The sequence below is a fragment of the Neomonachus schauinslandi genome, chromosome 2 (genome assembly GCF_002201575.2).
Source record: "Neomonachus schauinslandi chromosome 2, ASM220157v2, whole genome shotgun sequence".
NCBI lineage: Eukaryota > Metazoa > Chordata > Mammalia > Carnivora > Phocidae > Neomonachus > Neomonachus schauinslandi.
The window spans coordinates 68,562,917-68,580,017 of NC_058404.1; the positions used below are offsets into that span (position 1 = coordinate 68,562,917).

A 17,101-nucleotide genomic window follows, 5' to 3' on the forward strand; every position below is an offset into this window, starting at 1 on the left:
TAACATCTTATTTAAAAATGACCTAATTTTCGTAGAATTCATTAAACAGGTAAAATAAACAATTGCACTAAGAAATAACCAAACAGATCTATGCAACTTGTTAATGAGAAAAATGGTAGATGAATTCGTATGAATGATTCAGATTGGCCCTTCACCAGGAAGAAACTGAATGGTTCTCAAAAATCAAACAAGGTCTCAACCATGCAGCTGATATTCTTTAAAGGCTTACATGAATGGCACCAAAACCTAGCCACCAAGCTCCCCCAAATCTGGCATATACCATAAATGAAGTTGAAGTAGTAGGTATGTCCTTGTAAGACAGGACCCCAAAACACAGGTCACTTGAGTAATATCATATTCATAAAATTCTTAGAAGTTAAAAAAACACATTTACAAGAAATGAAAAGCATAAACTCAAACCTATATGTAAATTCTTACAAAGATATCAAGTAATAAAATGTCAACTAATTTAATTCATCTGAATAAAATGTGGACATCTCTCATAAACCATATTTATTTTGTTTTACCTTGTTTTATAAGTACTTGTTCTAATTCTACCAATAAGGAGACAATCCTGGCAATATTGATTAATCTGTTTCAGATCTCCCCTTATAGACCAAAGTAGTAAAAACCTACTACTTATCATCAAAAATAAAACACTTAGGAATAAATTTAATGAAGGATGTACATGGCCTGTACACTAAAAATTACAAAAGGATACTTAACCATGTGAAGGGAAATAATAGAAGATGTAAATAAATTATGAACTATACCATGTTCATGGTGTGGATGGCTCGATATTGCTGAGAATAAATCTTCCCAAACTGATCTATAGATTCAGTTCAAATCTAATCAAATCCTAACAAACATTTGACACTGACCAGCTGATTTTAAAATTTATATGAAAAAGTGAAGATATAAAAGAGCTAAAACAATTTTGATAAAGAACAAAGCTGGGGATTTATACTACGTGATTTCAAAAGCTACTATAAAAGCTACTCAATTGAAGACAATGTGGTATTGGTATAAGAACTGACATGTAGATGAGGGCACCTGGGTGGCTCGGCTGGTTAAGTGTTCCAACTCTTGATTTCAGCTCAGATCATGATTTCAGGGTCGTGAGATAGAGCCCTGCCTCGGGCTCCACCCTCAGCAGGGAGTCTGCTTTAAATTCTCTCTCTCTCTTCTCTCTCTTTCCCTCCCCACCCACGCTCGCTCTTTCTCTCTCTTTAAAAAATAAATAAATCTTTAAATTTTTTTATTCTTATGTTAATCCCCATTTTTTTTTAAAGATTTTATTTATTTATTTGAGAGAGAGAGAATGAGAGACAGAGAGCACGAGAGGGAAGAGGGCAGAGGGAGAAGCAGACCCCCTGCCGAGCAGGGAGCCCGATGCGGGACTCGATCCCGGGACTCCAGGATCATGACCTGAGCCGAAGGCAGTCGCTTAACCAACTGAGCCACCCAGGCACCCAAATAAATAAATCTTTAAAAAAAAATAAGAACTGGCTAGTAGATCAATAGAACAGAAGACAGATTACAGAAATAGACCTTTTTGGTGGGCAAAATCCAATTTTAAAAAAATTGTTTTAGGGCGCCTGGGTGGCTCAGTTGGTTAAGCAACTGCCTTCGGCTCAGGTCATGATCCTGGAGTCCCGGGATCGAGTCCCGCATCGGGCTCCCTGCTCAGCAGGGAGTCTGCTTCTCCCTCTGACCCTCCTCCCTCTCATGCTCTCTGTCTCCCATTCTCTCTCTCAGATAAATAAATAAAAATAAATAAATAAATAATAAAAAAAATTGTTTTAAATGGGTGAACTAACATTTCACCAGAAAAGGCATATGAGTAGCCAATAAGCATATGAAAATATATGAAAATATTCTCAACAACACTGGTCTTCAGAGAAATGCATAATAAAGCCACAGTGAGATTATCAGCATATATCCACTAGAGTGGCTAAAATTAAAAACACTGACAATACCAGGGGTTAGAGAAGATGTAGAACACCCAGAATTTTCCATAACATGTTGAGAATGAAAAATGTTACAGCCATTATGGACAACACTGTGGCAGTTCTTTACACAGCTAAACATATATTTACCATATAATCCAGCAATTCTACTAAATTTTCAAAAAGTAATAAAAACATATGTCCACACAAACAGATGTTCATGAATGTTGAGAGAAGTAAAAAATTGGAAGGAACTCAAACTACCATTTTCAAATTATGTTTTGCAAAAGATTAATACTACCTTGCTTACAAAATTCAATAGAATGCAGGTGACTGGGTGATTCAGTTGGTTAAGCGTCCAACTCTTGATTTCAGCTCAGGTCATGATCTCAGGGTCATGAGATCAAGCCCCAGGTCAGGCTCCGAGCTGGGTGTGGAGCCTGCTTAAGATTTTCTTTCTCCCTCTGCCCCTACCCAAACCCCTGCACTCTCTCTCGAGCACATGCTCTCTCTCTCATAAAAAAAAAAAAAATCAATAGAATTTATGAAATCTGGCATCCACTTTATATGAGAATTGGCAACATATTGCATGGTTTGCTTAAAACAGGCCATGAGATGATTTTGCACGGAAATGAGCAGCAAAATTTTAGTTGTCAAAGTCTGTCCCTATAGCCTTCTGACCTTATAAGCATCTCATTTTTGCTTCTGTATTCTTCCTATTTACCTACCTTTCCAACCTACACTACTCTATCTCCAAAGTGTTTCAGGTGACTCAATGCCTAGTTCTCTTCATACCTCCTGTAGTCCCCCTGTCTGTCAAAGCATGTGCCACAACATGCCTAATACCCAATATATTCATTTCAACTCTGATATCCACCACTTCATTCCTTCCAGATTTGGTTTAGCTGGCAAAGGCATCACACTACATGCACACTACACACACAGACATGCAAGTTCAAAGCACTGGAAACTCTTTTATTCCATCTTTTCCCTCACCTGTAATTTCAGTCTCTAAATTCCGTCAATTAGTCCTAAATTACACTGACATGTGACCCACTAACTTCTATTTTCCTGAAAATAATAGGCCCTTAGCTTTGGCACACCAAGGCCACTGAGATAGGGTTCCTGTCTTGGTCCCAGCTTTGTCAAATCTTCCATGACCTTCTCATTCTACTGATCTTTAAACTTCAGTGGTTACACATCAGTTTCATAGTCATTAGCCCAGCCTTTCAGTTCAAATCTGACTGACCACCTGCTTGTAAACTTTGAAAATGAGAGCATATGGTCCAATCTCGATTGTAATGAATAAAAATCTCTAAGGCCTGGGCCTCTATTTTACCCTCCCAAGTCAGGTGAATCTACTAACTAGCCCAGTTTAGAAACCTCTGCCTTGGTCAATTACCTTTCATAATCTTGCCCCATGTTATCTGCTAACCATAATCCAATGTCCTTTCTACTTATCATCCCATAAGCACATTCTTTGGAAAAATTAAACTCATACTTCTTGGGCTACGTAGTTAGCAGCCTGTTCTTCTCTACTATATTGAAAAACTATAATTACTTTAGACTCTGACATAGATAATCAAGGAAAAAAATCCCTGCTTTAGCCACAGTGATGTTTCCATACACAAAATTAACTATATACAAAGGTTTTTAAAAGTTCACTTAATAGGGGCGCCTGGGTGGCTCAGTCAGTCAGTTAATCATCCGACTCAGGTCATGATCTTGGGGTTGTGGGATCAAGCCCCTGTATAGGGTTCTGCGCTCAGCGGGGAGTCTGCCTGAGATTCTCTTTCTTCCTCTCCCTCTGCCCCCACCCTCCCACTCTTGGGCCCTCTCTCTCTCGAATAAATAAATAAATCTTTAAAATATAGTTCACTTAATATATGTCAATCATACTTCAATTAAAAAAGTTCACTTAAATGAGATAATGATTATAAAACCTAGAAGACCCTACTCACAGATAACTCTTCATTCTGTTTCTGAAATCATGTTAAAATCAGATCAGGTGACAAAGTGGTAAACTGAAATGGTTTCAAGATCCAGAATAACAATTAAGTAATCATTACTTTAGACTATATAAATCATCTTGGCAGCAGCAGACCTCTGAGAGAGATATATATATATATATATATATATATATACATATACATGTACAGGTATAGATATAGATATATTGTGTATTATATATGATTTAGAATGAAGTTTTTCCTACTTGTAAAACTAAAGTATACTTAATGATGGTTTTCTAGATTCATCTTAATAAAGCAAAAAATAATAAAAATAAAACAGAGGAAAGTGACAGATTTTGACCATTGCCTCAATATTTTAAATTATCTGAAAATGTTTAAATTAAGAAACAAACATTATCTTAATAAAGCTGATAAAATGAGCAGTTTATAGCTATAAAACAGAATAAGTCATCAATAAAAGACAAAGTAAAAATAATCTTGAAGTGTAGTAGGACTAGAAAAGATTTATATGAACGTATAACTAGGAAAATACAGTTACTTAATGTTTATATAGATCTATAACATATGAACATGCAATACCAGAAATTATATTTTATACTTCATTGCAAAAAACACGTAACCTCTATAAAGCCATAGATAAGTGACAAAGTAAGAAACACCTAACGAAATAAAAGTGTTTTCATATTTTCAACTTACAGTTCAATATTCTCATCAGTAATAAATATAGAAGGTAATTTTTAAGCACACATTACATTAATTTAAATTCTAATATAAAGATGGTAATACACATCTAAGCTATTACTTTATTTCAACTATCTTAATTCTTGAGGTACTTTTAAACAATTTCCAGTACACTGAAAAAATCAAGTGCAGTACATAATATAAAGTCATTTTCTTTAACATTCAAATATATGATTGTTGCCTTTTATACATATATGTACGTATATATAATTTAACTCATAGTGAAATGAAATAAAGGGTCCCTGAACTATGATTAATTAGAAACCTTTATATTAATAAATATACTCTAATTTCACCAAGTATAATTTGTTTCGTATAGCAATCTTTCTCTTAGTAATAACATTCTTACTCCTATTTAATGTTTACTCCTATTTTCTATTTACTATTTACAATACTGAAAGTATGCTTCTTTAAAAAAAAAAAATTTTAGTTGCTACATATTTTAAGACACTTTGAATGCATACAGGTGAAATGGTAATTCACCCATTCCTCTAAACCAAGCGCCCGCCACCCCAAATAACACAAATAGGGGGTCGTGAGTTCCATCACACTTAGCAAAAGATAAGCAAATCCTGCTTTTTACAGAGAAAAATATTGTATTTCATTGACACACACATCAGACTTTAAAACCTTTATGAAATACAATATTTACTTTTGCAAGAGAACTCCAAACATCACTACATAGAACATCTAGGGTGAACTCTCACACACTCATTTACACCAAGGATCACAAATGACAAATTCCCTGACTAGAAGATGTCAAGCATCAGATGACCTGGGATATCATATCAGTTATCCTACAAACGAAAACATCAGAGTCCTTCTCTTTAAGGCCACTTACGTTGTTAAGACACTACCAATGCCAACTTTCCAAGGACTATGAAAGCCTGTGCTTTTAACTGTGAGGTTGTAGTTATAGCAACCAAATTCCCAACTTGATCCAGCAACTAAACTCCTTCTCTAGAGAATAGTTTTGCTCTGTGCGTCAGGTATCCCATCAGAATATGATTTAAAAAGGGGTAGGGTTGTTCTGAAAAGTGCTCAAAATCATGTTAGCTTTCCAGAATGAAGATGCTTCATCTTGAAGCAGAAAGTACCACTAATACCTGAAGGGGAACATTTTAATACAGTCCATTGTATCTTTTACGTATCTACTCTATTCCTTTAATTTAGACATCTACCTTATTTCAAATTTAACACAGGATATATTTGTATCAAGTGAAACTAAACTCTCCCCTCAATATTACCAGCTGTGGTCAAACCGAGCTCACATTTGTTTCTTCATTTTATTTGCCTTATTTGGAACCCTATCCAGCATTTCCTTAAAAATCTTTACTATATATCTTTACCTTATATGTGTGTGTCATGGGAATACCTGGACTAAGTCAACTTTAGATATGACAAGTAGAAATTATAGATGATGTAAGCCCTGAAGCGGCATGAATAAGCTGAAGAAGAGTATGATCCTAGGGCTGAGGGAAAGAATGATCTGGCAACGAAAAATAATGAACAAACTAAGAGAATGTGAAGGGAAACTAAAAAGCAAATGTAGCAGAGACTGCTGATGGCCCACTCCAATATCCACTCTCCTCCTTCTCCTCAGAAGGATATTTTTATATTATTATTTTTAGCGGGCACATTACATAGCAAAATAAAAGACTACTTGTCTTAGACTCCTGAGTAACCTGAAGTGGCCATGTAAGTACCTCTGGACAACATGATCTAAAAAGAAACGTAGTTTCAAGGAATCTGATGGGGATGGAAGTTAACTTTTTTGTTCTTCTGCCTTTCCTCCTGCGTCTAGCTCCCACTGCAGAAATGACGGCTAGCATTCAGCAGCCATCCTCCGGTATGAACCAATGCTGAAATCGGCAGGTATGTGTAAGCAAGTAGAGAAGAAGGGTGAAAGCCTGTAACCTTTTCACATTGTGGAGCCACCAGACCATCATGGACCATCTACCTTTAGGGTTCTTTTGTGTGACAAAAAAAAGTAGTTCTTGCTGTGTTTATGCAATTGTTTTATATAACCAAAATTAATTGTAACTAATGCAGTAAGCAAAACGATATTCAACAAGACACCATTTGCCCTTCTCCCCCTCCTTCTACACTCCTGCACAAACTGGCCAGAACCAACCTCTCATGAGCATCCCCAGCCTCCCTCCTTCCATCGTGTTGCAGCCTCCTTCTTTTCCCAGACTTTTCGTTTCGGTACTAACCAGACTTTCAATACGTCATAGGTTATTGAAAAGTTATTTCTAAAAGGGAGGATCTTAGCATAATATTGTTAAACTCTTAAAGGGCAAGTTAAAAATATAATCCTGAGCCAATATGATTCAACAAATATTTATGAAAGGGCTGCGATGTGCTAGGCACTGGGAAAGCAAAGATGAATAACACAGCCCATGCCCTTCAAAAAATCTTATAGTTGAGTATGGACAGGGAATGATTAATCCCTACAGGAATACAAAGGTAGGACTCCCAGAGAAGAAAACATGCTGTTTTCACCAGCAGATGAGGAGAAGTGGGAGTGAAGGTAGCCACAATGAGATGGACATTCCAGACAGGGAGAACAGCCTGGCAAAGGTATGCTCAGACCACAATGATCGGCTTGGGTGTCTGGAGAGGGTAGAAGGAATAATGTAGGTTGGAGACATTTTGAGCTGCCCTAAACATATCACTAAGAAGTCTGGATTTTATCTGTTTGGCAGCTGATGGTCATTTAAGTTCATTATGTGAAGGATCAAGGAGAAAAATTCAGTGCTTTGAACAATGATATGGTGACACTATGGGAGAAGTACTGAAGGCATATGGGGAGCTACTTTAATAGAGCAGGTGACACCTGAACAAAGCCACTGCCAGTGGGGATGGAGGCTGCTGATCTGATAGATACTGTCATTTCTAACTCTGAAGTGTTTGCTTAAAAAAAAGAAAAACAATTGTCAGGGGAGAAAAGAGAGGTCAAAACTGAGACCCACAGAAATTTCTAGAGTAGGTGACAAACTACTTATTAAAGCCATTATTAGAGAGAGAAAAAGCAAGAAGTGAAGCACACTCGTAGGCGTTTGTTGCTTTCCATGTATGGTATCTAGAGTTCAAGGGACCTGGAGCGAATCCACATAAGGAATGCGTGTTCCAAATACACCCTTAACTCCTGCTTCCATCTCTCCCTTTACTGTATGCACTGACAAAGCACAAACCCCAGCGACACCCAACTACCCACCTTCTCCATGCCTGCCCCTAAACAGCCAAAAGTAGCTAGGACACACACACGCACACATATACACACAAACACGCACATGCACGCACGTACACACACACACGCACACCTATGACCACAAATACCAAATGGGCACTCAACACTCCCTTTGTTTCACAACTTCTCTCTCTTTTGTCAAAACTCCTAAATACCCACTATCGAACTCCCAAATCTACCCAATGACCTATATAACTTTTATCATCAGCTTGCAAAGAAGGTGAAGCTCTTTCACTCCTTCCAAAGCTAACACCTCCCCCATCGTGGGTGGGTCTCATCCACTTCTGCAATTACCTCTCCTCTTTCCGGTATCATCCATTTACCCCTCTCTACTGGATCCTTTCTATCAACATACAAACACATACTAGCATCTTCTAGTTTTACAGAAACAAACCTCTCTTTACCTCACAAACAACTCCCAGCCCCCACTCCATTTCCCCACTCCTCTTCACAATAAAATTTCCTGTAACAATGAAATTTCTCTTTCACCAGTTCTTATTTTCCCATTGTCCCCCCCCAACCAGCTCCACCACTTAATGCAGTGAGACTGGTTCACTCAGGTCACCTATGACCTGCCAGTGGCTAAATCCAAAGGTCACGTCTCTATTCTCACCCTGCAGCACCCAAGAAGCTGACCTTCTCAAACACTTTTTATCTCTTGGCTTTGGTGACACACAGGCAGGATCCTGGTGTTTCAACACTATATTCTGGGCAGGCACACAGAGGCAACTCAATGCTAATTGTAGGCTGAATAAGATAGAAGGATACGCATATATAACTGAAGACAAGCAATCTAGGACAGAGGTTGATAGAAGGACTCATTAATACTAATTAAGCATCAAGTTGAAGACTCCCTTGAAAGGACATAACTAATAGCCTACGGTACTGTTTGGTGCTAGAAATCAGTTCTAGTCATTATGCTCATCACTTTTGATAACCCTTTTGGCAAACAATTCTCCTAAGATATGAAGTTGTTAGGACACTACTCCTTGTAGTGATTAGGTTTAACAGGCTAACATTTTAAAAGAAAAATACATTTATCACTGATTCTTGGTAACTGTTTAACTTAATTAATCTATGAAATAGAATGCTTATGCAATCTCAATAAAGTATGTCTGTTTTGTTTTGTTTTTGTAAAGATTTATTTATGTATTTGAGAGAGAGAGAGCACGTGAGCGCAGTGAGGAGGGGCAGAGGGAGAGAGAATCCCAAGCAGACTCCACACTGAGCACGAGCCCTACTTGGGGCTTGCTCTCATGACCCCGAGATCATGACCTCCACCAAAACCAAGAGTCAGATGCTTAACCAACTGCGCCACCCAGGCACCCCAAGATACGTCAGTTTTTTAAAAAACTGCCACTGGATTAGGTGTAGGCAAAATAACTGTAGAAGACTGACAGGACGCAGTCAAGTCCAATAAGCCTGATACACACACACACACACACACTCATGCATATATGTGTATATTTTAATCCAATTATATATGCAAGTGTGTGTGTGTTTATATTTATAGATCAAATTGAATATTTTTAAGTTAAAATAGAAGTATGTTTCTGGGGTGCTTGGGTGCCTCAGTCGGTTAGGTGTCTGACTCTTGATTTCAACTCAGGTAATGATCTCAGGGTCGTGAGATCGAGCCCTGCCTCAGGCTCCGAGCTGAGCGTGGAGCCTGCTTAAGATTCTCCTTCTCCTTCTGCTTCTGCCCAGCAACCCCCCCCCCCACCCCAGCTTTCTCTCTGTTTAAAAAAAAAAAAAAAAAAGCGTGTTTCTATGATTCCATGGCTAACCAACTATTTTCATTAACTGGCCATCCACAGGCCCCAACCACTTGCTCCTGCAAAATAATGTGGTAATGGGTTGTATGAGACAATGTCTGAGATAAGTGGTTCTTATAACTTATTAGCCCTTACTAATTCTTCTATCATCCACTAACTTTAGAATATTCCAAATATGAATTAAATAAAATCTTAGAAGAAAGGGAAGAAGGGAGGGAAGGAGGGAGAGACAATTTTTTCTTTTAAAGAAATAACTTTTAGTAATACTGGCTATAAAGAAAATTTCTGAAAAACTTATGTATTATGTCATTTAATCCTATTACAAGTTACTGATATTTCCTCACGTGAGAAGGAAGGTATATAGAACCAATACATTACTTCAAAAACCCAATGAGGGCAGTTTTAAAATGAGTTAAACAGTTTTTCCTTTTCTTTTCTTTTTTTCCCATTCCTTCTTTAGTAACCATGATTTCTCTTCCTTGCTTAATCTATGCTACCATTGTTGTGATTTGGCCAGTAACTGAACGTAAATCTTACCTGTAATGTACAATTTCCAGAATTCTGATCCTCACCTTCCCTTCATACCATTTGGATACATTTGATGTCCAATGTCCATACCATTTGGATACATTTAATGTCCGATTAAGGTCCATAACATGATTCACCAGTGAGTTGTTTTTTAAAAGCCATATCCCATCTCCAATAAGGCATCATATGATTTATAACACATTTGTACTTTCAAGAATATGATTTTTCTAATCCTCTACAGCTCTTTATATGAAATAAGGAATATTTAGTTGTGTTTTCAGTCCCTAACATGTAAATACAGAATCATTTTTCCATTGTTTCACCCTCTTCCATTACTGGAAAAAACTAGCAAGTTTCAGAGCAATCAATTAACTTATCATGTAGCACTGGCAAGCAGGAAGTAAGCCCATGATTTTTAAACTCAAGTAGCTCATTGTTTGTCATGTGAATCATAATGAGAATAGTATTTTAGCCTCTCAGAACTGATTAGTTAAATGTCTTGTTTCCCCACTTAGCCTCATTATAGCTGCCAGCTCTAATTTAAAATGTGATTATTGAGAATACCATAGCATAATTTTAATTTTTAAATTGTGGATACATCTGGTATCAATAAAAGAGAAGCGCTACTTGTAAATGGACACAGCCGACATGATACAAATAAATGATGTGTGCGTTTCTCCCAACCTCTCGTCAATGTTACGTGACACCTAAGTTACCAACAATCCTAGCCTTTCCAACCAACTTACATAGCTTTGTAAACTAGACCTCTCATTAATGCCACCATTGCCAATGCTTTTGCAACTAGTTCACTCCCTAAAGTGCATGTCTGTTCTAGATAGATGATCCTATTCTTGTGCCTCCACCCAAGCTTTTGCATATGTATCAATCCTATTTCTATGCCATCACTCATGCTCTTTACTATGTCGAGACTTCCTGTGCAACCACTGTCCAAAAATCTAAATCATAAACTTAACTCAAAATTCACTTCCTTAAGAGCGACTCTTGATTACCACATACATTAAAACACCACTAATCTGGGAAGGGAATTTGCATTCTGTGTGGTCTTTGCTGCATCAATTTACACTGTATTATCTAATGACACCTAGGCGATTTTTTCATGTTTCACATAAAACAGCCTCAACTCCCCAACCAGATATCAAATTACGTGACAGCAGGGAGTAGACCATTTTGCTTCTTTTGCAAACTCCAGAACTTCATATAGAGACCATACAGTAGGACTTAATGCCACTTTCAACTACTATTCGAAGTGACAGGGATATATGCCTCAAAATTTAAACTCTACCAAACCTATTTTACCCTTCTGTCCCCAATTCCTCCAGCCCCCAGCTTTGATTACAACCCATTTCTTGGCATCTTCAAAGTTTCTAGACTATGGCTAGCTTGGGTTTATCTTTTCCTTCAAACTTACAGCCCCTGATACAAAGTGAAGAGATTTGTTTACTAATTGCTCTGTATGTAAAAAAATATAGGAAGTTCTTAACTATCAGAGCAATAAAAATAGTACTTATGCTTAAATATGGTATCTATGATCATTTCTATTAAAAGTCCCTTTCTTGGAGGCTTCTATGATAAAATTGATTCTATTGAGAAAATCATGTTCAACATTTTAATAAAGTGATTTTTTTCCCAGGATTGTGATCAACATAAACCCAAAGGAGAGTTTTATAACTATAATGTTTAAATATCTAGCATTCTGTTTTTTGCAAACAAATGTAAAATGACTGATAAACTACTAGAAAAATATTCCAACACTGTGAGTTAATGTAGGTAAACTGTCTTCATTTCTAACAAACAATCCAACAGCAAGTGAAAGTTTAGAGGCACAGTCTAAGGCTATCTTTATTATCTACATTAAAATGTTCAGCCTTTCAAAGAAGCCAGCAGCCAAAACACAACATATCAACCCAAGTTATTAAATTGTGACTTTACTACAAAGTAGGTCTCAGCATTCATAGGATGGGACAATTTTAAAAGTGAGAAAATGTAAAGTATATAACAATTTCTATTAAAGTTTCATAAATATGCTGATTTAGATCACATTAGGACAATGAACACTATTAATATCTTCCTCCCATTATGTAGCATAATTGAAAGTATATTTTAAAAAAGAACCACTTCTAAACCTGCAACTTTATATAAGACAATTTTCATCATTGCTTTCCAGCCTCACTGTTGTTGCAAATGATGCCTTTCAAAAAATTGAGGGGGGGGGGTGGAATTACTTCCTCAAAATATTTCACCACCCTTTGCCAGTCACTGTCTTAACAGATCAACTTACTATTACCGTGGACACCACCTGCACAACTCAGTGACTACCATTGCTTTGCTTATAGGATTGGAAAACACATCCAGTTTACACTGTTTCTATATTCATCTGTGACAAATGTCCCCTCTGACATTTTCCTAAATGAGAATGAGAATAACCCTTGCTGCTTTCCTAAATTACCCTTGCTCACCATCTTTCTGGTCAAAGAAACTGAATTTATTTTAAATAGGACTTTAAGAAAACATTACTATAAATCGTACACTGCTTCAAGACTACAAATTTTACTCCAAATGAGAATTTAGCCCTATCTTAGGGCAACATTATATGTAACAACATTATAAATGACATTATAGCCACTTGTACAAATACCAGTGTTTCAAAAGGTGATACATTTCTTTTTTTTTTTTTTAAGATTTTATTTATTTATTTGACAGAGAGAGACACAGTGAGAGAGGGAACACAAGCAGGGGGAGTGGGAGAGGGAGAAGCGGGCTTCCCGCCGAGCAGGGAGCCCGATGCGGGACTCGATCCCAGGACCCTGGGATCATGACCTGAGCCGAAGGCAGACGCTTAACCGACTGAGCCACCCAGGCGCCCCAAAAGGTGATACATTTCTAACAGATTTACAATAAAGCTCATAAAAACATTTATGAAACTTAAATTGCTTGAAATGGGAGTAAGCGGTCACTGATAGTCTCAAAGGAATTAATAGACTCCATAAATGCTATAACTTTTATCACAGAAAAAGATTCATGTTTCAACAATCACAGTAAAGGTATGCAACCGCAAGAACCTTTATCTATCTAAAAAGAAAACAAAATTTCTTTTTTAAAACCATAAAATGCTGACCTAAATGTCAACTGAGGAATTCAATAAAGCAAATGAAATCTGGAAGTCAAATGACAAATTTTTTGCAATGTATATCATCCTTCTCACTTGATGATATCAGGTGTCAAAGCAATGTCATGAGAATTAGTTAAAAATATAAAAAATTTTTTCGAAGTACTTTGATTCAAAACTAACAGTTCAGGGTAAATTAGCTGTCAAAATGAGTTGAAACTTTTAAGAGAATGAGCTGGTTACTTATTATATATACCAATAAACAATTTCCAGACTAACATGATAAAAATTCAGTAAATGTGAGGAATAATCTGTGAACTAGTTGTTTTATAAAATCAGACTGTTACGAATACCTCACCCATATTATTCTCTAATCGAACCTCAACATTTTCTGGAGAAAGAAATACATATGAACCACTAATGTCAACCTATAGCATAGCACCAGCAGAGACTCCTTATTAAAACAGTATCAGTACTATTCCTAAGGCAACATCACCAAAGGAAACAAACAACTTAGAGCAAATGTCACAGGTGCAATGTGAAGAAATAGTCTATATATAGTACTAGTTGTCATTCAGACTGAAACACCACTCCTTCCTTCATCCCATTAAAGTACTGGCTTGCAAGCATTTGACATCCAGCCAGAGAAAGAGTAACTTATGTCATCTTTTTAAATAATTAGACATAGAGTCCAATGTGTTCATAAAATAGGTCTGAACTGCAAGTCCTCTTTCTTCTAGAACAGCAGTTTTCTGAACATTAGGTTCCCTTTCCAGAAGTTAGAACAAGCTGTTACTTGACTAGCTAATTATGGCTAGTAGTCAAAAAAGATCATCACAGGCTCCTTCACTGTTCTAGGACCTCAGTCTATAGATTCTGTTTGCACAACAGACCTTGCATCAATATAATGAAGTCATTAACCTCTGTACTCTTTTAAGATGCATAAATTTCAAATCACAGTCATTAAAGCAATATTTATAATAAAAAGTATCAAAAATGTACCCTTACGTTTATTAACTGTGGAAAGTTCAAATAACTGAACAATTAAACAGGCATTAAGATGCATAAAGCGTAAGCCTTTTAGAGTTTTAAATATTACAAGGCAACATATATATGTACACATATCCTTTAACTGAAATAAATAAGATATTAAATTGTTTATTAAGTATGCTCTTAAGTATGTGGAATGCATACATGTAAGACTAGATAGGAAACCACTAGAATATTACAGAATGATTTCTTGGATAGGAGATTATAAATGATTTTTTCCTTCTCTTTATCTTTGCTAATTTATATAGTAATTATTATTACTTTTTACATTAAAATTACCATATAATTTTAAAAATGTAACAATGTTTAAATATAATTTGCCTATACCTTCTTCCAGGTTCAGAAATACAGTTAGAGTCTCCAAAAAGAGACCAAAATGAAGGTCCTGTATTTGAATAAGAGTGTTGTTATTCAATTCGCCATTGCTCTGGGAAACAGAATTCCTAGAACTACAGGAGCTGGTTCATAGGGACACTCCAGGCTTCCTGGGCACAACTCTAGGAGGTACAACCACCCACCATCCTCTCCTGCCAGTTTCCTGAGCCATAAAATGAAGATAAGTATACTTACCTCAAAGGGTAGTTGCAATATTAAATGATTTCATATATAGAGATATGCTAAATACATATGTGTGTGCATATATATATATATATATATATGCAAATAAAATGCACATATATTTAGCATATAAAATGGTGACCTGGTAAATAGGAAGCACTATCAAAGCCTTAGCTATTTTTCTATCCTCATTTTATTACTACTACTACGACGACGACGACTTCTCTTACTACTACTACCACCAACAACGCTAACACCATTACTCTAACTCTTGCTACTATAAGAACAACAGACAAACAGGCAATAGAGCCCCTCTCCCTCATGGGGCCATTTTCCAAAGAGAATAATGCCTGCCAGTCTGATCTCGGAGAAGGAGAAGGGCAAAAGAGGCATGGGAATTGCACCAGAGCTTGTTCTTCAGTAGATGCCCTGTGTCCCTGGCACTCTTCCACTACATTCTGGCCTCCAGAGGCCATCGCAGTGCCTTCTAGTAGCACACCCAGGCCTGTATAAATTACCTCTCCCCGTCTCACTGACTGACGTTTTATAAAAGTTTGTTCATATCTTTAAAATAGATTCTTAACATCTCTCTGACCCATTCAGAATTACTCAAGAATATACCTTAATATTTTTGTGATAGAGTTAGGTTACAGAAAGGTGGGAGTCATTATGCTTTAATAAGTTTTGTCAATTTAAATATTTATTTAGTAAATTTAAATAAAGATATTTATCTTTTTTTTTTTTTTTTTTTTAAGAGAGAGAGTGTGTGTGCATGGGCACAAAAGGCGGAGGGGAGGTGGCAGGGGAGAGGCAGAGAGAGAATCCCAAGCAGGCTCCACACTCAGTGTGGAGCCCAATGTGGGGTTCCATCCCACAACCCTGATTATGACCTGAGCCAATATCGAGAGTCAGAGGCTTAACCGACTGAGCCACCCAGGCGCCCCTTAATCAGTTAAAATTTTAAACACTTTAGTCAAAATAAAAATATTTAATTGTAAACAATAAACAATTGGGGCAAAAAAAATAACTAGTAAAAGTTAGTGGCTGAGTTCCCTCTGCTGAGTCAGGGAACTTAAACATAGGTGGCCACATGTGTAACAGGTTAAGTCCTAACCCTCTTTGGTCATAGCTGATTGAAACTAACTACACATCTGCCCCAAGCCCAGCCAATCAGATTGTAGCCTGAAGAATCCAAAGAAAAGATATGGGCACTATAGTCAAATGACATCATCATTAGGGACATAAGGTCATAAATCAACAGTCAGCACATACAAACCAAAATCAGAGGAAGAAAGGCATTAATAGCTTTAGAAAGCAGAAGCCAGTCGACCGACAAATGCAAGGATGGGAGACCATGTGGTCCTGAGAAGCAGAGAAGTCAACGACAGTCCCTGGCTTTCTATTTCCAGTCCCATGTGGTCTCAACGAACTTTCTTTGCTTCTCTTTAGATGTTTATGAGACTGCCTGTTACAGAGGAAGAGATGAACAAATGTGCCCTAAACTAGCCTGAAATGTATATTCCTATAACAAATGGACATGTCACCAGCCATCTTTTTGTTCTTTTCCTTGGTTAAAGAGATTGGAATAGTGTTTAAACATCAAATAGTCCTTTCTTAAAGACAGACGCCCCAAGACACTACCCTGCTTTGTGTCAGCAGAAGAGGAAACAGGAAAAGAACAATTCTGCAAAAGAACTCAATTCTGCAAAAGGATTTTAAGCTTCATGGATAATCTATTACAGAATATCTATACAATACCTGCTTCTTGGAAGAAACATGGATTCCTTAATGAACACGGAACCAGAGAGAAGTATATACCAGCAGGTCCCAATATCATCAGGACTGGAAAAAAAAAGATAATAAAATCAGATGATTATCTAAGACAACAACAACAAAATCAAAACACACACAGCACAAAGTATAGTACCCATGTTCCTTTTAGAACCATGAAGAATGATGAAATAGCATAAAACAAGTACATAAATATACCATTTCATTTTTTAAATTATCTTTTATCCCAAAAATAAGTTAAAGATATTCATCAGTATATTTAAATGTTTTAAATGTTCCTTAGACCTATTGCACCTACCATCCCAAGGTTTAGCTTTTAATTTTTTTGACTGAAAATACTTCCCCTGCTTCATAAA

General features: G+C 36.8%; 1 protein-coding gene across 2 annotated transcripts in view; it reads right to left on the minus strand.

The window, feature by feature from the left end:
• RAPGEF2 (Rap guanine nucleotide exchange factor 2) overlaps positions 1-17,101 on the minus strand; it is a 242,243-nt gene that overhangs the window by 132,226 nt on the left and 92,916 nt on the right. For both annotated transcript variants that reach the window (XM_021698714.2, XM_044912856.1), the window contains exon 4: positions 16,713-16,796. In XM_021698714.2, the coding sequence (XP_021554389.1) occupies positions 16,713-16,796 (84 nt within the window). The remainder of the gene's footprint in view (positions 1-16,712; positions 16,797-17,101) is intronic.